Genomic DNA, 27,715 nt, shown 5'->3' on the forward strand with positions numbered 1-27,715 from the left:
CTGCCGCCGCCCCTGCCCTGTGCCAGCGTCCGCCCGGCCGGCAGGGGGCGCCGCAGCGCCGTGTCCGCCATGTCGGGGTCTGTCAGGGGGTGTGAGGGGGGTGACCCCTGAAATGGCTGCAGCGGGAGCTGCCCGGCACCCATCGCTGTTATTCTCTGGAGAAGATGTGTGTACACGCACCCACACCGTAATTTTTGAAGCACCAGGATATGTAGAGCACCTTTGCGTTACCGCGGTGCTGAGTGACGCCCCAAGTTGTGCGGGTCCTGAGGCCCTTTTAGCGGCCTGAGGCGTCCCCCAGGGCATGGCGCCGGCCCGCCCTTAGCTGAGGTGAACCCGGGGCTTCTTGAAGCTTTTTCCAACCCGTGGTCCCTGTTGGGTAAGTAACCTTGGATATTGGTAGCAGGAGAGGAAGGGGAAATCCTGTGAGCTGAGCCCCACCTATAAGCTGAAAAGAAACTGCAGAGGGTAAAAAGTGAGCCCGTCCTTGGGTTCTGTGCAGCATCCCACATGAATTAGTGGTGAATCAGAACACGGTGACAAATTCCAGTCCCTGCCACTGCCTTCTCTTCCCTCACTTATCAGCTGCTGGCTGCCGCCTTGCTTCGTGCTGGGCAGGTCAGCAGACCGTAATAGTTGAGTGGTTTTTGGTTTTGTTTATGTTTTATTTGGTTTTGTTTATGTTTTATTTGGTTTTGTTTTCGTTTTTTGTTTTCGTTTTTTTGTTTTTATTTTCGTTTTTTTGTTTTTATTTTCCTTTTTTTGTTTTTGTTTTCGTTTTTTTGTTTTTGTTTTTTCACAGACAGCTTGGAAGTACAGGCTGGGGAAGGACAGAATAGTGCTACTAATTGTTGAAAGCACATCACTGGAGTGCTGTGATGAGAGATTTCATAGCCAGAACCTCAGTTTCCACTAAGGGGAAGCAGCACCTACAAATAACATTTCCCACCTGGTTAAATATTTGCCTGACCACTTTCCTGAAGCAGATGCTGTCTCTTGCTTTAGTTCAATCCTTTGCCGTGCAGGCACAGGGTCTGCTGATAGTTCCTTGTGAGGCACGTTGAGCATTTTACACCATATTCTCCTCTTAATTTTACACCATATTCTCCTCTAAATACTCGGGAATACTCTCCAACTTTTTCACTGGGGAGGGGAGGGGAAGGCAGAGCTATAAATGAAAATCACCTGTATATGTCAGGGATACAAAGAGTGTTGATTCCTCATAGTTTTGTCTTGCAAGGTATAATATCAGCTAAGCTGGAGAATAATGCTAGTTGTTACATCTCCTGAGGCACTTGACTCACCTTTGTGCTATCAGAGGGCAGATTTTCAGTTGAATTGAAGCACCGTAGTGGAACTAGCAATAATAATAATTCTTACTTTTGTGTTGTTTCAGTAAGTGGTGCTAAGGACCTGTTCCCCAGTTCCCTCTCCTGTGCTTTCAGGGTGAGTTAGATGGATCTGACATTCACAGCTTGTTAATCACCAGAACCCCAGGTAAAAATAACTGGATACTTCAAGTGCTGTAAGATTTTCTACTAACATTTAATAACACCCTGGATGTTTTTCTTAGCTCTTGTACTTTGTGCATTGTAGTAGTTTCACCTTTGCAGCATAAATGTGTCTTTAGCCTCATTGAGCTGGAGCAGGAAATGGGGTGGATTTTTGAAGCTGCCAACAATAGCTCTGCAAGTTTTAGGTTACGTTTGTCAAGTTTGATCCAACTTATTTAATTTGGCTTATTGTGAGTGAGGGGGAAAAATACAGACCTTGAAAGTGCAGCATTTCAAGCCACCCAAAAAGGAGCTGTGCTGTAAGGGGTGTTATGGAGCTCTGTGCATCGTGCCACTCTTTGGCAGGGAAGGAGAAGTGAAGTGTAAATTTTATTTGTTTACTCTTGGACTCTTGTTCCCGGGCTGACATTAGGGACACAGTTGCACTCACTTGGTATTTTCCCTTCTGAGTGACTGTTCAAAAGCAAAAAGAAAAAAATCTCAATGGCTGTCATGTTATAAGGTTCTCTGATACTATTTGGTGTTACAATTGGTTGTCAGGTGATATTTTTGCTTTTCTAGATATGATAAGACTCTGCCAGAATGTGGCTGGCATGCAGCTGTGTGGACTAACCTCGAGCTGAGAGGGATTGCTAGTTAAATGCTGGCTAAAGTTCCCACCTGGAAATTTAGGAAAATTAAACCAGACTACCTGGTGCCTAATAAGCTCATTTTTCTCACCTGCAAAAATGAATCAGTTGGTTTAACAAGCAATACTTCATTAAAGGGAATTAAGCTCCCCTAGCTGGTACTGCTTTCATCTGCCCACCTGATCCCAGAGAGTAGATGCTGGGCTTTAATCTTCCCATAGACAGTATTTTTGTTTGCCTGCAGTCCACAGAGTATCCCTAAATCCTGATCTTCATCCAGTGGGAAATCCTGCCCCTTCAGGAGCTCCCCCGTGTGAGCAGACAGAGGAGGCTGTGCCTCATGGCAGAGGAACTTCCCGTGGAGTTACACGTGGCTCCAGGGCCACATCATGCAGCCAGAGAGCTTGTGCTGTCTGAGGTGGGGAAATCCATGCTCTTGTGACCTTTTTTGGGTCTCCCAGAGACCCCTCCCACATTGCACAGCTTGGTTACACGATGTGTTTGTCCAGGACCTCTGGTGAGAGCTGATGTGTAACTCTAAAGCACTGCAAAACACTGCAGACCTTGCCAGTGCAGTTTTTATTGCATTCCAGTCACTGGCACTGCACGAAATAAAATCCTTCCTGAGTATGCAAACTCTGCTGTACTTGTACTTGTTTTAGTTCCAGGGAATGCATATGTTGGAGGGAAAGCTTTACACCTCAGGCATGTCTTTGGGTCACAGAGCTCTCCCATATTAATAGTTCTGGGTCTTAATATGGCTGTGTGCTGCAAACCAGATGCATACATCCTCACAAACACTGATACATGAAAATTTCCCTCTAAGCTGTGGGAAGAGGCTGACTTATTTTTACTGGATGTTACCAGCAGCAGTGGTAGCCACAACTTGATGTCAGGGAGACCATGGCTAACAAGCAGGCTGGACAAATTGGTGTTTTCACAGCCTCCTTAATGCCCTGTTTATTTATGGAATAGCTTGAATGCCCTGTGAAGTTTGAAACTGCACTTAGCTTTTCTCAGCTCCCTTGATCTGCCTTGCAGTTGTGGTAGATGGTTCTCTCAGCTGCTGTTGCTGCCTCTCTAATCTGTCCTCTGATTCTGTAGGCATTTCTTATCTGCTGGTTGTGGTCTGTTTGACACGTCCAGCTATGAAAGGAAAAACAGACTGTTGAGAACTGGTGTGATAATATTTCTGCCCCAGTATGCAGGGACTTTGTGTTCCTTGGAAACTTGCCACCTGTGTGTGCAGCACTGCCTATCTTAAAAAATTCTTGCCAGCACCAAGTTATTAAATGCCAGTGTTAGCCTAATGTATTTTGCCCTTGATTTTCAGTGAGCTGCTGTATCTCTGTTGGTATCAGTGGAGCTGTATCTGTTGTCAGAGAAAACTTCAGATCTGTGTGGTTCCTGGAGCTTTGTAATGACCTGGTTTTACTAAACCTGCTCACAGTGATTAATATTTTTGCCTGTATGTCTGTATTCTGAGGGATGAGCCTGGCCTCCCTACCTCCCAGGCTTAGCCTGGAGATAAAATTCTGAGGTAAGAAGCTGTGCAGGATGAGGTGGGATCCAGCTGCCAGGCAGCAGACAGACTGCCCCTGCCACCAAATTTTGGGGGATGTTACAGGGTGTGCCATACTGTGGGGACTCTAAAGTCCTCAGCACCATAGCTATGGGTGATGGTGCCAGCTGCATGATGTGGCCCTGGCACTGGAACCAGATGTAACTGCACAGAAAGGTTCTCTCATGAGGCAGTCCCCCCCTTCTCTGCAGCAGCCCTTTAACTTCAGTACAAGATCTGCTTTACCCACAACCGTGGAATTTTTTTAGTATAAAAGTCAATTTTTTTTGTGGATGCAAATTATAATTACTGTGATGTTCATCAGCAGGTTTAAAACTGGGCTGCTTTGCTTTGCTTCATTCAGGAAGCCAACTACCAAAGTGCTCTAACTTCTATTTTATCTCTGACCTGAAGAAGCCAGCTCCAAAAAAATAAGCTGCTTCTGCTCTGTCTCCTGCTTTCTTTTGGTCTCAGTGACAGAAACCTGCTCCTCCAGTGGCATAAGGCTAGGGGTAAGTGTTTTGCCAGAGCTGTGATACATGTAACCAGCTGTTCATCTTCTCTAAGTAGGGAGGAAAATCACCCAGAGGAGCAATGCCTCTCCCTGAGGCAGCTGTTGACGTGGATTTATGAGGCTGTAGCAGGCATAATCGACCTATTTAGTTTTCCCAAAGCAGGAGCTGAAGATCTCCTGTGGGAACAGACCTTCTTTACCCTTAAGCAAAATAAATCTTGCTTCCTGGGTGATTCTACTAGACAGGAGCCAAAAGCAGGGTGTCATGCTGCTTCATCTGTGGGAGGCTTGTTTATGGGGTTGTGGAACAAGATCTGCTGAGGATACTCAGGGCTTTATTTCACCTGGCAGGTATCACAACCTATCCTAAACCTTTGGAAATAACTTCCTAATGGCTACTTGCCTGCCTGAGGGAAAGGCAGCTCTCATCCTTTCTTTCTTGCTAACTTAGGTTTTCAGCTAGCACTTGTTTTCCTGAAGTAAGTGTTGCTTTCACATAGCAGTGGCCCTTGAGAAGGAAATCTCCTTCTTCACCTCTGGTGAGACTCAGAAACACAGGAAGAATTCTGAGAGCAGTGCTGTGGGTGCCTCTGATTGTTTGGATACTTGCTTATCACTGTGAGGCAAGTGTCTGGATGCAATCCTCTCGGGGATAAACCTCTTGTTGTTTCTACCATTTACTCCTTCTGGTGGCAGTATCTGAAAGCCACAGCCACGGATCAGAGCCCCCTTGTGCAGGGAGTTGATTATGAGCAGGACTGGGATGAAAGGGGATGGTTCCTCAGGGGTGAGCTGAAGTTTGGTCTTTTTCTTAAGTTTTATGGAGAAATGCTTTAGTTGCTAAATGAATGACAGAGCTGTTGGCATTTATGGCCAACAGGAGCAATGTAACACCTTTCAGCACTTTCCTCCAGGATGTGAGCAGCAGAAGGCTGAGTCCTGGGCAGAGGACCTTGTAAATTAAGTTCTGAAAGCTTTACTGTAATTGAGTGGCATTTCAGTAGGAAATTCTGGCATTCTTAGCCTGTACCTCTGGTTTCAGAAAGTATTGAGGAAAAACACAGGTTTGAGAAGATGGGGAAGCCATCAAGGGGTGAAATATTCCCTGGCTGTGGAAGATTTACTAAGGGTGTGTTTAAACATTAGTGTGGTGCAGAGTAAGGAAATTGGTAAATGCCTGTGGAAACTCATTGTTTTCTGTTAAGTGTCACCTTTTTGTACTCTTTTTTTTTCTATATTATTTTGTGTAGCTGGACCCCATTATTTTGTTATGGGGTTTTTTGGTTGTGTTTTTGTTCTTTTGGGTTTTTTGTTTGTTTTGGGGTTTTTTGCTTTGTTTTGTTTTTTGTTTTTGTTAAATCACATGCAGCTCCGTGGTGGTTACTGTAGATCTACTTCAAAATCTCTTTGTAAAGTATTGGGATTTTTTTACTTGTCTAATTCATGCTGATGAACACTGTAGTCCACAGGAAGCATCATTAATTTCAAAGAACTATTCAGCTTCACTAAAGCTGATTAGTTGAGACTATTAGGAGAGAATTTTTTGCAATATTGAAACTGTCAAGCTAGTACCAAATTTTACGTTGATTTTTTTTACTGATTGTCACATTTTTTGATGAGTGTTTTAATTGTTGACTGGAAAAGGAAATGAGTGTTCATGTTCCTTCCTTTGCTGCCTCTGTGTTTTAGACAGAGGAGTAATTCATTATCTCATGGATAGAAAACGATTCAAGTGTTGTTTCTGTCACTGGAGTAACAAAATGGTGTTTCAGACCCCAAGTTCTTACAGGGGTTCTCAGGAGGGAGAGGAGCACTGGTTGCAGCTTAGCTGGCATTAGATATCTCTCTTTTGTCATGTGCTAGGGGGTGATTGAAATCTCCCTCTAAGCTACTCTATTAGATGTGCTTATGCACTACTTAAAAAAATGCAGGCTGTAGAAGAAAATACTACTGCAAGCAAAGCCTGAATATAGTCACACTTAACTTGTAGGTAGTGCTCCACTTATCTGGCTGAGAGACAGCTTTTTTCTTATGATACAGGCATCAGCTTTTGTTTAATGTGTCCCTTATCAAATCCAAAAGCTAATATTTGAGTCAGCCCTCCATGAAGACACAGGGGAGCTGTTTGAGTGAGAATTAAGATATTGTGTATCATACTCCTCAGAACTCTATCTGGGTACTTTACCTTGAATCCAAAGAAATGTCTTGCAGATGTGTATTCAAGCTGAGTTCAGAGGAAGTTCTCTTAAAATCTAGTTTATATATTGAAAGTGTTTGAGGAAGTTAGAGCAAAGAGGGGAATCTTGGTTTTAATCAAATGCTGGAGTTGATTTCAATCTATCAGTTGGTTCTCAGGACAAACTTTTAATCCTGAAGGTAGTAAGGAGACTGTCTTGTGAAGAAGCTCAAAGAGGGCTTCTGTATTCCTTTAAACAAGAATTCTGCAAAAGGGAGATTGATCCATGATTATATTTGCTGCTCCACAGCATAGAGCTTATGCAGCACCATTGCCTTCAGCACATTCATTCCAAAACTTTATCCATGGGTGCAAGAGTAGAATTTAGCTCCCCATCCTTAACTCTCACTGCGTGTAACCACTGATGATTTTGTTTGTAAAAATGACACTTTTGAGTATCTTATGAATAAAAGCTCAGTCAGATTTGAAGGCAAGCAGCAGCATAAGGATTCTTAAAAAATGGTTGGTGTAAACGTAAACAAAGTACTGGTGTAACAAAGGATGCCAGGATGCCAATCCTGATGGATGCCAGGACCCCACGTCCCCTGCCACAGAAAAACACAAAAGTATAGTTAGGTGGCTGCAAAGGTTAGCATGGGCTATGAAAAGTCTGGTGAAAAATAATCTGATAATGCAAATCTGGTGGTAGTGGTAGAGAAATATGGATAGAACACAAGGAAGAAACCTAGAAGGCAGCAGCCATGACAGTGCACCTTGGGAAGGGAGCAGCAACAAATGATTGCTGTACTAAATCCAGTTAAGAATGAAGCTGTAATATGTATGAAATATGGCAGGCTTTCCCTCACTGGGCAAGTTTCATGGGGCATTCAAAGCTGAACATGGAAATCTGAAAATATCACAGTGCTATGTAAAGAGGATTATTTCTGGTGGTCAGGAAAAAAAAAAAAAAAAAGAACCTTTTCTCAGTAAGGGCAAGCTTTAAGTATTGATATAAGAACAAAAACAACTGTTAATGCTGATAATCATGAACATTTGATGTCTCCAAGTTCTTGCCAGGCTCACTGCCTGCCTTGTCAAGTTATATTCTGGGAGGAAGCATTGTAGCTGGAACATGTTGGAATGCATTTAGGTAAAAAGGAAACCCTGTTTCCTGGCAAATAGTTTTTTCAGCTAGTGCTTTTTTGCAATTTTTGGCCAGCTGCATTGTTAAGTGAAAATAATATTTAGAGAAAGATTGCAGAATTCACTGAATAATATATTATCTTGAAGAATAAAATGTCTCCAGCACAGTAGGGATATGGAATTAGCTAAGCCTTGTCCTTACCTCCACAAAGTAATTATTCTGTGAAGGCTTCTTCAATTCCATGGGTCTCAGAAATGCCAGAAAAATGCCCCTTCTTCCTCAGGTCCCTGTGGTCATTCATGTGGACAGCAGTGCCATGGCAGGAGAACTGTTGCTGGTGACAAATCTGTGAGCTTTGCCCAAGGCCCCAGTGGATGGCCCCCATGTCATGGAGAGGTGGGAACATGCCTTGCTGCTGGGTCCACGGGCAATATTTCATCCCACTTTCCCCAGAGGATTCAGACCAAGCAATCCAGTGCAGAGCTCAGCCAGTCCCTTCTTTACTCTCGAATCAGAGCCTTGCACAAAGAAAATGAGGGCAGATACCAAGTGCTGATTAAGATTTATGGAGCCAAAATATTCTTTTCAGGTAGCATCAAAGGGGAACCTGTGTCACCCTTTCTGCTATAACTGAAATCAGATGAGTTCTGAGTTGGCAATTTTTTTTCTCCAACTTCAGTACTTAATACAGGTAAAACATTTACCAGGTGCATTTTATTAAAAAAAATTATAGTCTGAAGATATATTTCATTTTATTACCTGGGGTAAGTGAGGCAATAACGGAGCAACAGTGGAATAACACTCCCTGCAACTGCATTGTTCAGGCAGGCAAAACTCTGGCTGCATTGCCCAAGAGCAGTGTGCAGGCAGGGATGAGCTCACCCTGTCTGTGTTTTGAGCTGACCAGGCATCATATGGACCCAGTTAGTGCAGTGCCTCATCTGAGCTAATGAGAGAGGTGGCATCTTAGCTTGGGGCAGTGTCTGACATTTAACATGTCTTCAGTTGGCTTGAATCGTGGGCAGGAGCTCACTGGTGTCTGTCTCAGGGTGAGCACTGCCTCTGCCTGACAGACATTGCACAAAACTCCACGTGTGAAAGGCTTGCAAAGTGATTTTGTGGAATCCTTGTAAAGTGAAACAATCTCTCTAATATGAAACGACTCCTATTAGAGATGCACCTTGAGTTAACTTCCTTGTATGACCAAGAACCACCAGTTCAAGTTCTCTTGATGCTGATTTTCTCTGAACACATTGGGGTTTTGTCAGTCTTCCACTCCTGGTGTAGATTTTTGACTACTGTCACATCACATGACAGGGGACTGCCTGAATTTCTTTAGTTTTTTCAGAGTGGATACTGAATGCTGTCATAAAATACTTTCTTTTTTAGTGTTTAGCACTGTAGTGTTGTACTAAATAGTAAGAGTGTATACACAGAAGTGGAAATAGGGATAGGCATGTATCACACATGGAGATATAGGTGTAGTATATGTATGTATGAGATACTTTATATGTCACTGTAGACTTGTGTGACAAAAAAGCCATTCACTCCTGAGTTTCTACCATCATTTTTATCTCTCAGTACATCTCCCTTCCCTTTCTTCTGGGGGAGAATTTCTTCTCAGGCACTGAAATCTGACATCATCAAACAAGTAGGTAAGGAGACATTTCCCTTTTGAAAAGTCCTGATCCAGGTTTTCCTTCCAGTGGCTCCAGAGCTCTTAATCATTTTGTCTCTATATTTCCCTCTTCCCTGCAGAAAATGATCTAAGCCCTGCAGGTGTGAAATCCCTGTATCTGTGAGCCTGCATCCTGTGAACTATTAACAAGAATTCATAGTAGAGCCTTTTCATTTTATGAGAGAGTAATATAGCAAACTGGAGAGCTTTGGAAAACATCAGGAAATAATCTAGGAGGTGGTAGGAGTGGAGCAAGACCTGGTCTGAGAGGTATATGGGAAGAAGGGGACTTGGGGGGGGTCAGAGCAGAACCTGGTCTGAGCTGTGTTAAAGTGGCAGAAAGGCACCATTAAAAAAAAAAAGAAACTGAGGAAAGAACAAGCTGTTTCTCAGCTGATATGTAAGAATGGAGCAACTCCCATGGGAGGCCAAGCATGAAGGAGAAATGGCCCTTCCATTATTGGCTGCCTCATATCTTAATATAGCAGACTTCTTGGCAAAGCAAGGGGGTGAGGCCCCGTGGAGGAGGAGAGCTGGGTTTGCTTTCCCAAAAGCCTGGTTGCAATCAGAAAGAAATCCCACTGGCTCTGTTCCAGCAAACCATGAGGATTAAGTGATCTGGAAGTGAAATCCAGCTGTTGGAGGTGCATTCCTGGGTGCTTCTGGCAGATCCTGCCTGCCCTTGTCTGCAGGAGTTCTGTACTCAGTGAGGGATTAGCTAAATGTCTGGAGAAGAGAAGCCCCCATCCTGCTGTTAGCAGCATCTGTCCTCTTGCCCCCTGCCCCCTTCTCCCCAAATTTTTTTGGATGCAATTAGGCATGGCTGGTGTTGGGAGAGCTCACTCTGCAGACCTGGGAAGGGTTTTTTTCCCAGCATGGGCTTCTGCAGGCTCAGGATGAGCTGTTTTGATGTGTGTGAATAAGGTGCTGCTTTTGCCTGTTCCTGACTGATTTTGCTCCCTCAAACCAAACCAAACAATGCAATCAAAGCCAAAAGCATTGACAAAGCTGCACAGAAAAATCACTTCTAGACCTAAATCCTGGGTGCTGTCTTTGCAATACAGGTAGACAAGTAGAGAGATGGTAAAAAAATAATATTGTGCTCTTTCCTCACTGTTGCTGTCTCTCACATGGCAGCTATCCCACAGTATTTTCTGATTCCTTACCCTCATTTCCATCCTTTTGAACCCTAGACCTTATCAACTCATTTTCCATTATTTTGTTGGTGCCTCCTTGTTTTGTCCAGTCCTTTGCTTCAAGGTTTTGGTTTTGGGCACTCTGCTGGTGTTTCAGCTCCTTCCTCTAGTTCTCTACCCTTCCCACTGACTCTTTCCCTCATACATCCCACTGTCCCATTTCTTATCCACATTTTCCTATTTGTTTCTCCTCCCACACACTTCTCTGTCTTAATGCCTCCCTCCACTCCCAGTTGCATGTCAACTATTGGATCATTAATGGGAACTGATTTTAAAAAAAATCAATTAATGGGTTTGTTTTTAGGGTTTGTATTTATAGGATCCTGTCAGTCTAATCCCTTTTTAGCGGAAGAATTTACAGCCAAAATATGTGAAAAACTCTTCCATGTTCTCACCTCATTTGAAACTGAATGTCATATATATTACAGATATGTATAGATATATGTAATTACATATATATGGCATACATGGTTTTTAGAGTTCCTGCATAACACAGTCTTGTTTTCATTAAGGTTTCCATGCTGTTTAACCTAATCCAGAGATTCATACTTCCCAGAAATGCCTACTTCATTGTACTGCAGTCTTGCCTTTCATGTGAAGAGGTGTGCAGAGGATTTGGTCATTCCTCTAAAGAGCTTACACTTGGAAGTACCAACAGAAACCCTCCCTCTTTTCAAGTTTAAGTAGGACCCATTTGTGACAGGTCTCACGTGGCTTATCACCCTTTAAGGTTTTCCCTCATAACCTGATCACTGGCTTTCAGTCTCCAGCAATCAAAAGTAAAATGGTGTAAAAAAAAGTAATCAAGAGTAAAATGGTGAGCCTCATAGGAAAGAGAAGATTACTTAAATCACACAGTGCAGGTAGCTTTCACTTGTGATAGTGTGGATGTGCCAATTAACTGCAAATGTGGACAACTTCTGAATGTTTGTGGTTTGTTGTCCACTACTTGGGTGTTCTCACTGTCCCTTTTTCCACATCTCTCACAGCTCTGCACTAAGTTGTAACAATTCAGTGACTGGGCTCCTAGTTAATGCAGCTGATGTTGTCACCCTCATGGGGCTCATTTGCCTACAGGCATGTCAGAAGGAACAAGTAATATAAGAGCATATATGAGTGTAGTTGGCAGTGTGCTGAAAAGATGCTGAAGCTCACTTGGAATGAGTCGTGTAGGACATCAGGAGCTAAGTGGCTGAGAAATAAGATCAATTTGCTCAAATGGAGCATTCCTGGAGTTCAGCTGTGCCTGCTACTTGATCTAAATGAGGCACATGTACATGGTGTGCAGTGTAGACACCCCCTGTGTGTTTTTTGTTCCTACCACTGTCTTGCACATTTTCAGTATCTGGCACAGTTCACATCAGCCCTGCTTCTGCCCTCCTTAGACCTGATGGGAGGGAGTAAAGCAGACAGTGCCAGACCCTCCTCTCTGGAATGAATGGCATAGGGTGTTACCATGACCTTCTGCTCCCCGTGTTCAGGAATCTGAAGGTCTGAGGTTTTTGCTGCAAACCTTTAGGGAGGAGTACACAAATCTGTAGAGTGATTGATGCTTTGTTGGTTGGTGTTCTGGTCTTTTGTTGTGTACCTGCACAAGCCTGAGCCTGTGTGCTCTGCTTCATGCTGGCAAGGCAAGAGAAAGCCATGTGTCCTTTGTGTTGGTGCAAGCTGGGTTTGGTTTAGCTGTTGAGGATCACGTTGTAGAACAGTGAGACACAAGCTTGTTCTGTCTCTCCACTTTGGACTGTGACTGAATGTGTGTGTCCTTGTGTCCTAACTCTTTTTCCCAGTTTTCCTGCAGCAGGCACTGTAGGTTTCCTGAGCTCTTTGCACCGTTGCACAGCAGAACTTGTGTTGTAAGGGAAATGCAGGAGAGCCACACACAAAAGAATTCTTACAATCTCTTGTGATGATCTGCTGTGATCATCTGGTGAGATATTCCAAGGAGCTCTGTAAGTATGTTGGTCCTGGGCCAAGTTGTCACTGAAGGGAGTATAGAGAATCATGATTATCACTGAACATGAGCTGTATATTGCAACCATGTCCTGTGTGAGGGAAAATATTGGAGAGTCTAAAACTATTGAGTGGCAGAGGAGCAATGCTGGTGTGTAACCTTTCCTGCCACCCAGTATAATACAGTTTCCAGTTTGGCTCAATTCCAGCTGTCAGACCCCGATTTACTAACCCTGTTGGGAAGGACAAGAGTTTTCTTTTAGAAGGTCAGTATCATTTAAGGTTATTGAAAGCAAGGCAACCTGTTCCACCCCCCTAAGGAAAACATTGCTGTGGAGTTCCTAGGAGCCACATTGTTACAATGAATAAAAAATGTACAGTACTTGGTGTAGTCTTCAGCTCAGCCTGAGAGAGAGAAAATAATGGAAGTCTCTTCTTTCTGCCTGTGTGTTCAAAGGAAGGAAAGTCAAAGCTGTTACACCACTGCTATATATCAGCTAACATACTCTGGGATCATAATTACAAAAAAGTCCTCCAGAGAGAAATTATGACTCATAGTTTATGTTCTTTTCAGTGTTGCTATGGAAAAAGAGGTTAGTGCCAATGGTCATACAGGAATATTAATCTCTGATCTGAAAGAAAAATAAATAACAATCTCTAGCTTAACCTAGAGCAGATTTATTCTCAGTTACTGCAGCACGCTCCATTAAAGGGGATAACCATGGAAGAAAAAGATGACATTGATTAGCAGTTCTCAACGTGCAGTTAGAGAGAGTTCCTCATGTGAATTAGTGTGCACTTTGGACTCCCACAAATGACTTGGCAGAGTGAGAAGAAGGGGGAAAAAAAAGGCATTTTGATCAAAAGGAGGGCAGGAAAGATCAGCCACCACCAACAGCTGCAAGTACACTGATTAAAATTTCTTTATGCGTGCAGTTAGACTCAGCTGGGGTTGGTGCTGGTTCAGATGCAGATTCTGAAACAAAGCCCTGGCAACAGGGAGTATAAAGTGGTGCAAAGTGGCTATCAGCCTTTTTCCGTTTATTTGGGAGAGAGAGCAGGGCCGTGAGTCAGAGAGTGGTGGATATTTGGGTGCTGAGTCAGCACCCTCCGGGCTGCCCGGGCAGTTCTTTCCTGCCAGTTGTTTAGTTGCCTAGGCAAAACCCAAACCAGGACTGGGGCCAAACAGCTGTGTGCTTGCTCTGTTCCGTGGTGAATCTTTTTGTTTGCATGCAGGCAGGCTACCCGACACCTTCCTCTGGATGGCCAGAGTTGAGCATGTGGGTCTTAGTGGGTCACAGTAAAACTTTTCTACCTGTGGACTTTGTTTTCTGGAGTTGGAGCTCTGCTGCAGGCAGTTACAGAATCACTGAATCATCTGGGTTGGAAAGGACCTCTGGAGATCAAGTCCAACCCTTAATCCACTACCACTGTGGTTCCCAGGCCATGGCACTGGGTGCAACATCAGTCTCTTCTTAAAAACCTCCAGGGATGGAGAATCTACCACCTCCCTGGGCAGCCCATTCCAATGGCTGATCACCCTCTCAGGAAAGAATTTTTTCCTCATATCCAACCTAACCCTCCCCTGGCAGAGCTTAAGCCCATTCCCTCTTGTCTTGCTGAGAGCTGCCTGGGAAAAGAGCCCAACCCCCCCCTGGCTCCAACCTCCTTTCAGGGAGTTGGAGAGAGTGATGAGGTCTCCCCTGAGCCTCCTCTTCTCCAGCCTCAACACCCCCAGCTCCCTCAGCCCTTCCTCACAGGACTTGTGCTGGATCCCTTCACAGCCTCCTTGCTCTTCTCTGGACCTGCTCCAGCACCTCAATCTCCTTCCTGAGCTGAGGGGCCCAGAACTGGACACAGGACTCAAGCTGTGGCCTCCCCAGGGCTGAGCACAGGGGCAGAATCCCTTCCCTGGACCTGCTGGCCACGCTGTTCCTGAGCCAGCCCAGGATGCCATTGGCCTTCTTGGCCACCTGGGCACACTGCTGGCTCCTCTTCAGCTTCCTGGCAATCCAGACTCCCAGCTCCCTTTCTGCCACTCTGTGCCCAGCCTGGAGCTCCCCATGGGGTTGTTGTGTTGAACCTCATCCCATTAGAATCAGCCCAACTCTCCAGCCTGTCCAGGTCCCTCTGCAGAGTTTCCTGGGTCCTGCTTTCATCCCTTTTTATGGATTGGTGTGACATTCACCAACTTCCAGTCATCTGGGACCTTCCCAGTGAGCCAGGACTGTTGGTAAATGATGGAGAGAGGCTTGGAGAGCTCTTCCCCAGCTCCCTCATCCCCCTGGGGTGGATCCCATCTGGTCCCATAGACTTGTGAGGATCCAAGTGGCTCAGCAGTCACAGACTGTTCCCTCCAGGATTACATGGGAGCTACTCAGCTTCCTATTTCTCTCTACAAACCCCAGAAGCAGCTGTCCTCAGGACAAGCTGTCTTACTGTTGAAAACTGAGGTAAAGAAAGTGTTCAATACCTCAGCCTTTTCCTCATCTTTGGTTACTATGTTTCCCTTCATGTCTAACAAAGAATGGAAGTTTTTCCTTCCCCCTTTTGCTGTTCGTGTATGTATAGACAGACTTTTTGTTATCCTTAATGCAAAGACTGAGTTCAAATGGTGCCTTCATCTCTCTAATTTTCTTTCTACATGACCTAACTATATTCCTCAATACTTCCTGAGTATCCAGCCCTTTTTTCCATAGTCTGTAAGCTCTCTTTTTACCTGGAATTCCCTGCAGTATCTCCCTGTTCAGCCAGAGCGCTCGTCTTCCTCTCTGGCTTCCCTTTGGGCACACAGGGACAGCTGCTCCTCTGCATTCAGGACTTGCTCCTTGAACTACACCCATCCCTCCTGGACCCCTTTGTTTCCAAGGGCTGTTTCCCAGGGTACATTTTGTACCTGGACACTCTGTGATCTTCTGAAAAGGCCAAAATCTGCCCTCCGGAAATGCAGCGTAAAAAGCCACCGACAGCAAAGACCTTGCGGTCAGAACTTAGCTTGGGATTGTGCTCACAATGCACCCTGCAAAGCAGGCTACAGCCTTCCTTTCTGTCACACTGGTGCCTCTGCCTTGCTGATGGCAGTAAAACTTTTTTGTTCTGCTCATGAGCTAAGCTGACTGGATTGGGGAGATCCACAGAGCTTATGTCCTGTGTCTAAGCACACAGCTCTTCCTGATGGTCACAGGAGTTGTACGAGTGGCCAAAAAACTTTGAATGGCTCAGAACATCCTTTGAGCCAGCCATAGGCTTTTCACTGACTTGCAGGGTTGGACTGCTCCCTTGCTGAACAGTTTGCACTCTAAAAATTTGCTGCTACTTCCCCAATTCTGCTGAGTTTACCTCTTTGTTAAGTGTGGGACTGTCATTATCAGTCACATAACTATTTGGCATTACTTTAAACAACAAATGTTTGCTATCCCACCAATGTAAAGGGCATCCAGGTATATTTTACCTTCTGATCCTTCCCTTTTTCTTCTCTTCTGTCTCTTTAATCATCAAATGTGCCTCAGGCAGGCCTGTGTGAGGGCTTTCACTGTGCTCTATTTGACAGTGAAATGGTCTAGAAAGCTCCTATCAGTGCCTTTTCAGAGAGGAGCAGGCTCATGGGTTAGCACGTGGGGGTCAACAGGATGCTCTTTGCCCTTTCCCCTGAAAGGGGACAGAAATGTCAGCTGGCTTTCTGGCACTGAAAATAGAAGTATCAGCAGCTGCTGAGTGCTGCTAGTTTAAATATTTATACCATAAGGACTTCATCACACCTTCTTTCTTTGTGCAAAGCTCCTGCTGATTTCAGTGGAAGTCAAACTCTCAATCTGTGCAGCAGCTAACAGGTCAGGTCTTCCAAAGAATAATGGTAGGAATGGAGCTCATGGGCAGGAGCAGTACCTGTGTTACCACGTCAAGAAGGGTAAACAAGCAGCTTTTTAAAAAAGTAATTCTGTAGACAAACCTGTCAGCACACTCATGGCATACCTGTGCACATGCTTGACACCTGCCAGCCTGACAAGATCCAGGCACATCCTTCAGATACTCAAAGAAACACAGGGGCTGCTGGTGCTGCAGTTTGTCTCCTCCCTCCCAGAGCCACCAAGTTTTGTGGCTTGATATGTTCAGTCAGGAGTTGAGAACAGAAGAAACAGCTCAGGGGACCTCTCAGGAGGGGACCTCTGCTTTGTAAGATATCACAAAACCAGATATTCATGAGTTGAGTAAACATTTTTTTTCTCTCTTGCTAAGCATGTTTTCTTTTTCTTATGTGTGTAGGATGCCAGGCCTGCTTGTCCTTGTAAATGTGGGAACATGATGGAGAAAACATTTAATTTTAGTCCTGCAACTGATGGCTGTGTGTGCAGCATATCCTGAAGTGGGTATTTCATTCTCACAGCTGCTCAGCATCCACATTTCCAATGGTTTTACTGCTTAACACTGTAATGCTCTTAAAACAGTGGGCATGGGATTGGTTTCAGCATCTCTAGAACTGGATAAAGTGTGGCCAAGGGTACTGTTGGAATTGAAGTTGAGCAGGAGAGACAAACCAGGCATATCTGAAAGCAAAATGTAAACATGATGCTGGGGTTCCTGGTTGGTGCTTGGTGGCTGTGGGAAGTTGACAGCTCTTACATAAAGGGTAAACGTGCATCCTTTGCTCTTGTCAGTAAAATTAAGCCTGCTAAAGACTACGTGGCACTCTAGGAGACATGAATTTATCTGTGTGCACAAACAGAATATACACTTCAATAAAAATATGCTTTCAGGACTATTTAAACTATTAGAAGTATGCTGGAGCTCAGAAAAAAAAATGCAGATGGAACTAGCAGATTTTGGGAAGTGCCTGGCTACATTCAGATGGGCTAAAGAGCTGACAAACACCTGGAAAGCAAAGCACTGGTGTTCATATTGCTAATTAGCAGCAGAGGACTAGAAAGAAAATGATACAGGTACCATGAGGGCATGAACTGAACCAATAAACACTTAACCTTTAAATTTCATCTTGGCTGACTTCTCAGACTCTTTCTACCCAAAGACTGACATGGCTGTGTTTGATGTTATGCTTTTATTTGACATCTTTGCAGTTAGTTACAAGTAAAAATGATTGAAATCCATTGTAGTTAATACAAAATAAAAATATAGCTGCACAAGCTATGCCATGAGTTTCCTTACAAAGAGTATCTCCTATATGATACCATACACTTAAGAGCTTAACTCTTAATAATACTTGGCTACACTAAGCTCTTATTGACTAACTTCCAGTGTGATTTACTGGTTACAGATATTACCCCTGTGGAGTAATATCTATTAATATCATTTCAATAACAGTATTTTTTTCTATAGTCTTCATTTCCCCTGTAATTTGTGATTCTAAATACAAGTTGAAGGAAGCAACCTTTTAGTGCAACGTTAGGTTATCAGTAGAATTTTCTATCTCTCTCTCTATAAAATAAAAATAATCCCACTGCATAAACAGACAAGGATGTAAGGTAAGTGTAGTGGGTATTGTGCTTCCCTTTCCTCCCTTCCCCCTTCTGTTGTTGAGTGACAGGAATGAACATTCATAGTGAACAAACTGCCCCATGACCTCTCATTTTCAGTGAATTCTGAAAAATTACAGACTTGTAATTTTGAGAAGCAGGTAGGTGGCTTTGATGAAAGTCATTAGTAGAGAATCAAGTCCTGTGGCTTTGCAGACTCATCCTTACATAAAGTCTTCCCTACCATGAAGTTCAATCCATAACACATTGTTCCCTTTAGACATGCCTAAAAGATAATTTCACCTTTTTGAAAAAAAATTGTCCTTACATCCCTGTAATTTTGTAACTCTTCTGTGTAGATATAGCTCTATATATGAAATAATTTGTAAAAAGATAAATTATGCTATTTTCAAAGTACTCTGAGATACAAAGTTGTGCAGGTGCAAAGTTTGATAGTATATTGCTATAAAGACTAAGAGTTAATTAGTGTTATCTGAGTATATATTCTTCAAGCTGGGAGTATAAATCTAATGTGACAGGGGCTTATTTTTGCCTTTTTTGTTGTTTTTCAATAGCATTTCATACTCTCTTCAGACTATCTCCATGCTTCAAATTCCTCCTATTTTTTTCTTTTCAATTTCAGACCCCTTAAAGGTGCAGCAGCTGGTCACACATTCATGCTTGTCACTGGTGTACTTTTGTAACTCTGGTAGGTTGAAAAAAAAAATTTTCATTTCCACCTAAACACAGTCATTTCTTCTAAGTGAATAGCAAGAGACTGCTGGCAAAAATTCCACCCACAGAAAGGGATGGAACCAACTTTTCAACTTTGCCCTCCATGTACTCTGCTCTTTTAGTCCTACAGCATCGTGGAGCAAAGCCCCCCCAAAAACTATGTGTATGCAGTTACTGAGGCTGTTACTATTCCCAGAGCAGGGCAAGGAAACCCAAATCAAATGTTTTTCATTGCTATTTCTACGGGTACATCCAAAACTACTCACAGTGCTGGGAAATACTGACAGAGAAGAAAACAGAACAGAGAGTTTGGCTTTTGACTACTCTCCACACATTCCTCTGAGCTATCTGTAAGAAAGTCTAGCTTGCTTCTCCTAGACATACTCTTTTTTTTTGCTATCTGTAAGAAAGCCAGCTGTCTAGCTTGCTTCTCCTAGACATACTCTTTCCTTGCTAGTCCCTCATGCCAGCTGACAGCATCTCTAAATTAATAAACACCACGGAGTCGGCCTAAAAGGGAGCACGGTGCAGCCGGTGCCGCTGACCTCGTTCACGCTGCGCTCCAAGACGATGCAATAAATTACCACTGCAGAGAAAAGGATGGAAGAAACGAATTGCTACTGCTGCCTGGCTGGCAGAAACCAGTCACCTGCCTACGTAAAACCGTGTGTATCTGGAAGGCAAAGGAAGGCTCAGGTTGATTAAGCTGTTTGGTCTATCTGCAGGACGGCTGCTTGGGTCGTTTCTTCGTCCGATTGTTCCATTTCCTCGCTGAAAGGGTTGTTTCTTTCCTCATACAGTTTCTGGCTAGAAGCTTCCAGAGGCACCCGATACTCTTCATCATCTTCAACGATGGACAGCTCGATGTTGTTGTTCATCGTGGTGTTCCCTTCCATTCTGGCTTCCTTCTCTAGAGAATCAGTTGCTGCTTTCCCTTCCATTCTGGCTTCTTTCTCTAGAGAATCGGCTACTGCTTTGCCCTCCTCGGTCAGGGAGGTGGTGGGTGTCATGTCTGAGTGCATGTCAGCAAATGACATTTCATCCTCATTCTCAGCTTGGTCGTTACTTGCAGTTTCTGTTGTCCTGTCCTCAGCTTCAGAAGGACTTTCTCCTTCACGGCCTTTCTTCACGTTGAAGGAGAGGGGAGAGATTTTGAAAGCCGAGCTCTTTGAAGAGGAGGATTTCTGATGATGTACAGTAAGCGATTTCTTGATCTTTTCTCTCCGTTCTGGTGAGACGATCTTGTTCATCTTCTTCTCAATGTTTTGGCGGGAAAATGCTTTCTTCAGGCTGTCTACCTTCTTCAGGCTGGATCTTTTAATTTTCTCAGCTCTTGTTTCTTCCGTTTTCTCCTCTGCGCTGTCATCCACGTCATCTCCCTCGTTAAACATTTCATCATCTGAACCCAACTCCACTGTATGCAAGGTTTCTTCCAGTGCTTTGTTCTCATCCACAGGCTCCTCTTTTCCTTCTGTAATGCTGGGAATAGGCTCTTTTGCAAAAATGCTGGCAGGGATCTCATTTTCCTCCTGAAAGAATTGACAGTATTTGAGTTTCTTAGGTCACAGGACTCAAATTTCATAAACAAAGCAGAACCCCAAGCAATTACTCCCCTTCTCCCTCCAGTGAGATGAAGGATGCTGAATGTTTCCTGTTGTTTCCTTACATTTAACCAGTAACAAGCCACTCAAAGCCCACTGAACCATTATCTGGTACAGTTAAGGACTAATGAGCTGTCAGCTCTAAGAGTTCTCTTTCAGAGCCACTTGGAATGTATTCAGAATGGAAATCCCATTCTTTATGATTCAAATTAGGTACTCCTTAATAAGAGTTTAGCTGTAGAGCTTTAAAGTTGTCCACCTACCCCTGGGGAAAAGGGATGGTGTGATGGCCAAGGAGGTGGTACCTCAGACTCCTGTGTAGACCCACAGGTAACCACCAGAACTTTCAGTTTCTTTAGCCAAAAACTGGGAATATTTCTGCAGAGACACTGGGTGCACCTGAGAGGTATATTAGGTACCTTCACCCTCCCACTGCATTTCAGAGAAACCATGCAGTCTATGATTTTAGAGTATGTGTTACTTCTTTCCCAGCTATTTACAGCCCTGAAGTAAAACTGGTACATTTGGTTGGTAATCTGTTAAGTATTAAGAATATGGACAGGGCATCTTCTTGCAAAATAAGGAAAATATGTTACAGTTTACAAAAATAAGCAGACATTACATCACAGAGAAAACACTAGTTGTCACTTCTAAGGGGAAAATGATTGCTTTTGAGCAACAAACCCAAGAAAGGATATGGAAAGAAAAGAGGTACCTGAACACAAACCAGGCTGAAGAAGTGCAGAAGCTGCAGCTGGTAATGAGGGAGTGCAGTGACAACCCAGCACAGCAGCTCTGCCAGCCTGAGCAGTTGAGAGGCAACACAATGAGCACTCTGTTCTCTGGTAGGTTTGGCAGGCATCTGCCCATGCAAAGAGCACAAGGTTCCATGCCTGCTCCCTTTTCCTCTTGGAATTATTACACCTTAGTGTAGTCTATTCATTACCTTTTTTATCACTCACAGATAAGAGTGCACGTAATATTTAGTGGTACAAATTGGAAGGATTTTTTCTAAACACATCCCCCCTCTCTGCCTGTTTATCTGGAAGAAGCAGTAAGTGCTGAGTGAAATGGTTGTAATATTTTCAGATCTGTCCCTTGTGGGTCTGAGTGGACAGTTAAGGGGGGAAAAAGGCCACATAGACTTTGAGGTTCATGCTCATTATTTCAGGACTGAGCATCTCTCCAGTGAGTTGTGCTCACTGGAGAGAACAGTGTCTGGAGTTAAAATTGCTGTCAAGACTGTATAAGGATGTCTTAGGAATACATCACTTTGTTACATGTCCTTTTTAGAAACAAAATCATCATGACTACAATGTAGTGTCTCTGGATTTCAAGAATATGCACCTGGGCAGGCAGAATTATTTTATCCCATATATACACTGTATATAATCACATATACTGCAATTCAGGCGTGTTGATGAATATCCCTCAAGGATATAAAAATGAAAAGTGTCAGAAAATGGAAGGCAGTTGAACTGCATGTGTCCTGCTTCAGTGGTTTCCACACACACCTTCCAGGACCAGCAGTCCTTAGCCCTTAGTCCTTCCAAGCCCTTAGTGGAACATGTAATACAGCCAGAGATCCTCTCCTGACACCTATAATGTTGTTGCAACTCTCAGCAACAGTGACCAAGATAACTAAACAAAGGAAACCTGCAGCAGCTTTAAGTGAAAGCAGCTGGAACTGCAGTACAAATATTTATATTTTCTGTCCACCTCAGTTAATGAAATGTGGATTGCCTGAGTGGGCACAGTGCTAAACTATTTTCCAGAGCATGACAACTCAGGATAAAGTACTGCCTCGTGCATTCTTTCCAAACCTAGGTAACTGCATACAGATCTAAAAATCCCAGCGTTGAGATCTAAGTGCCTGGGTGGCAGAGAAAGTAAAGATGAGAGTAAAAATGGGTTGTAATTTTTCACACATTTAGTCTAGAAAAGTGGTGTCATTAGAGACTGATCACAGTGCAGTCTGAGCCAGAGCTGGGCCTGGGTGGCTCGTCTCAGGGTCAGTTTAAACTGAAGTATTGCATGCAGGCTTTAGAAGAATATGGAAATTCTATTTAAGTTTTGATCAGATTTGTGATTAGTAGAAGGGAAACTGTCAAACTATGCAGATTGATTAAAAAAAAATGCAAGCAAAAATACACTACTTAATAAGGGACTAACGAGTCAATTAAGAGCAGATCCTAGGTGGTCTTTGGCTCTCAGACAGTACTGAGAAAGCACCTCTGTGTCTGAGCATCCTGCAAGACCTCAATAGAAGCATTTTCAAAATGGGAATGACATGCTTTCCTATCTCACTTTTAAAAAGATCACAGGAACTATCAAAATGCCAATGAAAAAAATAAATGAAGTAAAATGCTTTGGAAATACAAAGGTGGTGTAGTAGGAATGCTCTGTGATGGAACAGCTATTCCTGTTTCAAATGGAGTTGCTGATAACATGTTTTAAGAGGGCTATTGGTAACTTTGCTCTTAAAAGTTTATATGCCACCTGTATTTTGTTTTGATACATTTTTCAAGCATTAGGAAGATTAGAACAATACACTGAAAAATGCCAACTGTTACAAACTGCATAACTATTTTCCATGCCCAAAAAAAGTAGAACTTTGATCTTTTCTTTTTGATCTAATTGAAAATTCAGAGAAAGCAATACATCTTTTTTATTTTCCACATCCGAGTTCAAAAACAACACTTGCATTTTCTCAGATCAGCTTGACTGTAGGTAGCAAGCTCCTCTGGATTTTATTTTTCCATGTGGGAGGCTGAACAGAACAGTGGAAGTTCACTGTGTGAAACAGCTCTTGCTAATACCAGTAATACTGGTATTAGTTAATAATAATATAATAATAAATAAATAATAATAAAAGTTAAAATCAGTGCCTTTCCTGTGGCTGTGATCAGCCATTTACAGGTCATCTCCTCCTTATTTTTACCAGAAAGAAAGATAAGACCACTAATGGCATGCCACAAAACTGATGGAACAGGTAGAACATTTAGCCAGGAGTACTAAATCTCTTTCAGAGAATTTCAGGGAAATTCCTATATTTTGGTTTGGATTTTTGTTAGATTTGTTGTAAGAGGCCATGGCCTTCAAGAAGAGGAGATGGCATTTTTTCCATGCTTCCAGCAACCCAGGCTCCTCTGTGCTTTGCAGACACCTAAATGATTACTAGCCTAAAACTTGTTTGGCTACACAAAATAGGCCAAAAAGTAAGAACTCCTTCTAAAAACAGCTATAGCTGCACCTATTTGACTTCAGACAACCAAACACATGCTTTCCAGATCTGGATCTCATCAGAGAGGGAGGAGGGCAGGGAGCAGGCTGGGACTTGGGGCAAGGAAGAGGACATTGCCACAGCACTGCTGGATCAAATCCTAAGAGCCACGTGAGGTATTTTTGTCATTAATCAATATAAGAGTATTCTCCCTGCAAGGCTCCAGTGGGAAATTTTGTAGGTAGATAATAGCATTATTGACCTGTAATTCTTCTGTTTCCTTCACTTGTTTTTGAGTTTGAAGTTGGGCTTTCAAAAGATTATTACAGTGATCCAAACAACAACCAAATGGCTCATTTCAAGTGCCCTCCTCTTGCTTCATTTCAGGGTGAAGCATTTACTGAGAGCAGCATCTAAAAGGGGCTTGAATATCAGTTTGCTTGACCCCAGGCTGAAATTTTCACTTAATTCTATCAGTCCTATTCACTACTAAACATAACATTTAATTGAAAAAAAAAAAAAAATTAAACACGAGCCTTTCTTATCTTGCATTTTGCTTTTGCAGCTAAAAAAAGAAAACAAAACCCCCACCAAACCCAAACCAAAAAGCTGGTCATGTGGCGAGGACAGAATAGAGGGGAACAATGCCAAAGCTTAACAAGGATTTTTAGAACAGTCACTTCAGTGTTTTGCTAAATTGCTGTGTCACTTGTGGCATTTGCAATAACTTTTGCATCCAGAAATGCTTGGAATGGAGCTCCATTAAAATATGTCACCAATTAAAGAAATATAATGCAAGCAAGGAACAATGCAGACATCCTAGGGAGAGAAAACTTAAGAGCATTTTAATGGAAAATATGTAAATAGCTGAACTTTTCTAAACATAGTTCATTAGTACTCTGAGGGAAAGCTCATGCTGGTGAGTTGTAGCATGGTTTCATAAAATGCAGAGCTGGAGCTCAGTCGTGTGGCTGTGCCCGTGCTCCCACCAAGTATCAGGGAATTTGAGGTGCACACTGAATGCAGAACTGAATCACAAATGTGTAATTTTGTTTTCATACAAAGCTGTTTTCCGAGGGTGGAGAAGTGGGTCCTAAGAAGAAACATGCTGTGTGAAATTCAGGATTGGGGTTTGGTTGGTTTGGGTGCTTTTTTTTTTTTTTTAAGTGGAAAAGAAGAATATCCCAACAAGTCTCATATATCCAGATTTCCCTTTTGTTTTTACAGCAATCTGGCATCCATATGGCTTCATTGCCTGGAACTTCTTTTTCCTGCAATTGTTTTTTCCATGGATTCCTACTCGGGGCAGGACAGAAGCCCAGCCAGCCTCAACCAGCCTTTTCCTTTCCCTCTGCACACTTATCCTAGCAAGGCAATGGGAATGCTGACTACCAGGATGTCCCAGCTCATCAGGAGACCTTGCAGGGAGATTTCATGGAGGTGGGCATGCAGGTAAGCTGCCTGGCCAGCAGCAGCCATACAGACACAGCTGGTGAGCATCCACTATCCCTCTGGGTGTGGCTGCTTCCCCAGTGGAAAATCCCAGCTCCTCCCAGGATCCTCTGGAGGAAGCCCCAGGCGCTGCCTCTCCCAACCACCCCTCCCACACCCTGGGAAGCTCTGCTGGCCACCCTGGTTTTCCAGACAGCCACACTGCCTTTTAGCAATGGACCAGTGCCAGAAGCAGTTCCCATTTGACAGCTGGTTTTTTTATCATTGTTTTAAACTGAATTTAACTGCAGTATTTCTTTCCTAAGGCTCGTGTTCCTGATCTGCATCACCTTGGGATCAGCTTAAGCTCATCTCCCCTCCACCACGGCAACAAATTTCCCACTGAGGGATGGCAACTCAGTCACCTAAATCCTTGGCAAAGCAATGAAGAAGAGACCTGCTGCCCAAAGCTACTACCCTGGTAATAAGCAGTGGATTTGCTTCAGCTCTTGTTCTGGGACATGAACCTGTGTTGTTTGATTTGGGTTAGTGCACTTTAGGACCCAGTATCAAGGAAAGGCTCAGAGCTTTAGTTCAGAGCCTCAGCTTTATGATGCTGTTTAGTGTCAGGAAACAACCAAAGCCAGTCCTCTCCTGTCAGGATGCTGCTTTACCCTTCAAAACCCCTTCTTCAGGAGTTTCACCAGTACTTTTAACCAGCACCTGCAAATCCCTGCCACTAGGCAGCAGTGATGGGGGAGCCTTAGCTGAGGCAACCCCAACACAGCTCTGGGTTTGTCTGTCCTCTACACACTGTGTCATCTTAAAATGTTAAAATATGGGTTCTCTGGGTGAAAGTGGTGTTGTTGCAATAGGAAGGCCCTATTTCTCATGCTCACAGGTGGCAGAAATGCCACACAATTCTGTTCTCCCAGGCCATGCTGGCACACCCTACCCATGAGACACATGAGGTAATAGAGCCTTTTGACTTACAGTAATTAGAGTATTTTGACTTACAGTAATAGGTCTTAATTTACTTGGAGAAGTCCAGAGAACATGTGTCTTATAATTTACCCAGACCCTGGAATAATTTTCACATTCTTTCTGGGGTGGAAAACCCACCCTTTTTGGTACATGCTGCAGCTCCTCCTCTTCTGGCTTGACAAGCCTGGACTGTAATTTGGGAGAACAATGAGCAAGGAGGTGGGGGCTTCCTTTGAGGGGAAGTGCCTGAGCACTGACCAGGCCTGCCAGCTATTAAAATCAAATTCTGCTCTATTGTTTTGGGCTTGTTTAAATAGAAATAAACCCAACCCAAGCAGCAGAGCTAGCAACTGACAGCCATAACTTCCAGCTGACAAGTTTAGTGTGAGGAGCAGGTGACATGCCCAAGATGTGTCTGTTCCAGCCCCATGCCAGCTCTCCTTCCTACCCCCCAGAGTGTTGGGAAGGTCTGGTTTATTTTAATTTTTTTTAAGAGATGTAAAAGACACATCCTGTGTGGCTCATGCCACGTTCAGCCCAGACCATTGCTTAAAAAGGGGAAAATATGCAAACTGCTGCTGTCACTGGATGGACTCCCAGGAAGCTGAGGTTTTAGCTGAATTTTCAGCTCATCCCTCAATGGGCCAGAGCAACCTGAGGTGAAAAGAGGGATTTTTGAGGGTGATTGTGTCAGGGGCCTGCAGCACTACCTGCCCTTCTGCTTCTGAGGGCAGATACAAGGGCAGTTGGTAGGGACACTGCTGCCAGTCAGCAAAATGGGCTCTTTTCTCAAGTTTGCTGAAAAATAAGAATAAAAAGGGTGCTTTCTTCAAGTTTGCTTAAAAAAACCCCACCACAATGAAACAACTTTCCCCATGTAACTCACTAAAAAGTGGCTTCTTCCCCATGCTATGAGTTAGCAAAGCAAAGTCTCTTTCCTCAGGTTTGCCAAGAGTGAAAAAAGGGCTTCTTTACCCAAGTTTGCCGAGTTAGCCAAAAAATGAGCTGTTTCCCAATATTTTCTAAGAGCTGGCAAAAAAGACAGCTCTTTCCCCAGAAAAGCAAAAGCTTTTCCCTCCCAAGTTTGCTGAGAGTAAAAGTGGGCGTTTCTCCTGAATTTGCAGAGAATAAAGGAGGGTTCTTTCTTCGAGTTGGCCAAGAGTTAACTAAAAAGGTCACTTTTTCTCCAGGTTTGCTAAGATTAGCAACCTTGGGAGAAAAACTTCTAAAGTTAGCAAACAGACAGCTCTTTCCCCAAGCTGGCTACGAGTTAGTAAAACTCCCAGCTTCTTCCCAAAGTTTCCTACAAAGAAAAAGCAGCTCTTTCCCCAAGTTTGCAGGCAGTCCGCAGAAGCTGTCTCATTCCCCGAGTCAGGGAGGAAGCTCGGGGGGGACCCAGGTGCCTGGGCCGGGGGGTGTGAGGTGCCAGGGGGGGTGGCAGATCCTCTCACCTGGAAGATGAGCACTTTGAAGCGATCCCTCCGGAGCAGCTGGGCGTGATGCTGTTCCAGCCTCCTGACCTGATCTCCTTGCCTCTCCAGCTTCTCCCTGACGGCTCGGATGTAGGCACACACTTTCCGGGACTTCTCCAGCAGCTTCTCCACCGTTTCCCCCGTCGCTTCGTGGTTCCGACACAATTTCCCCAGGTCGCCTTGAATACCCCGCACCGCTCCTTCCAACCCCTTCTGCCTCTGTTCCATCTGTCGCTGGTGACCTTCCACCACTTCCAACATGGAGAAAAGTTTCTCCAGTAAGGCCAGGACAGTCAGGGCGTTCACCTGCCCCCCCACCGCCTCCGATGGGGGGAGCGGAGGGACCGCGCTGCCTCCCGCCGCTTCCCCCATGACCGCGACGGGACGGGACGGGACGGGACAGCGGGTACCAGAGCGGCTTTAAGGGCTGAGCCTT

At 43.9% G+C, this 27,715-nt stretch overlaps 1 protein-coding gene and 1 long non-coding RNA gene across 2 annotated transcripts; one reads left to right on the top strand and one right to left on the bottom strand.

Moving 5' to 3' along the window:
• LOC139797866 (uncharacterized) lies at positions 1–25,343 on the top strand. Its single transcript, XR_011726603.1, has 4 exons — positions 1–379; positions 1,397–1,497; positions 24,620–24,844; positions 25,150–25,343. It is a non-coding gene; the product is annotated as an uncharacterized lncRNA (long non-coding RNA).
• On the bottom strand, positions 17,400–27,715 carry CAVIN2 (caveolae associated protein 2). The gene is made up of 2 exons (XM_071747840.1): positions 27,259–27,715; positions 17,400–20,097 (listed from the first exon to the last, which is right to left on the bottom strand). Exons 1-2 carry the CDS (start codon positions 27,649–27,651, stop codon positions 19,270–19,272), a joined length of 1,221 nt encoding a protein of 406 aa, XP_071603941.1. The 5' UTR covers positions 27,652–27,715; the 3' UTR covers positions 17,400–19,269.

This window comes from Heliangelus exortis, chromosome 6 (genome assembly GCF_036169615.1).
Source record: "Heliangelus exortis chromosome 6, bHelExo1.hap1, whole genome shotgun sequence".
Lineage (NCBI taxonomy): Eukaryota > Metazoa > Chordata > Aves > Apodiformes > Trochilidae > Heliangelus > Heliangelus exortis.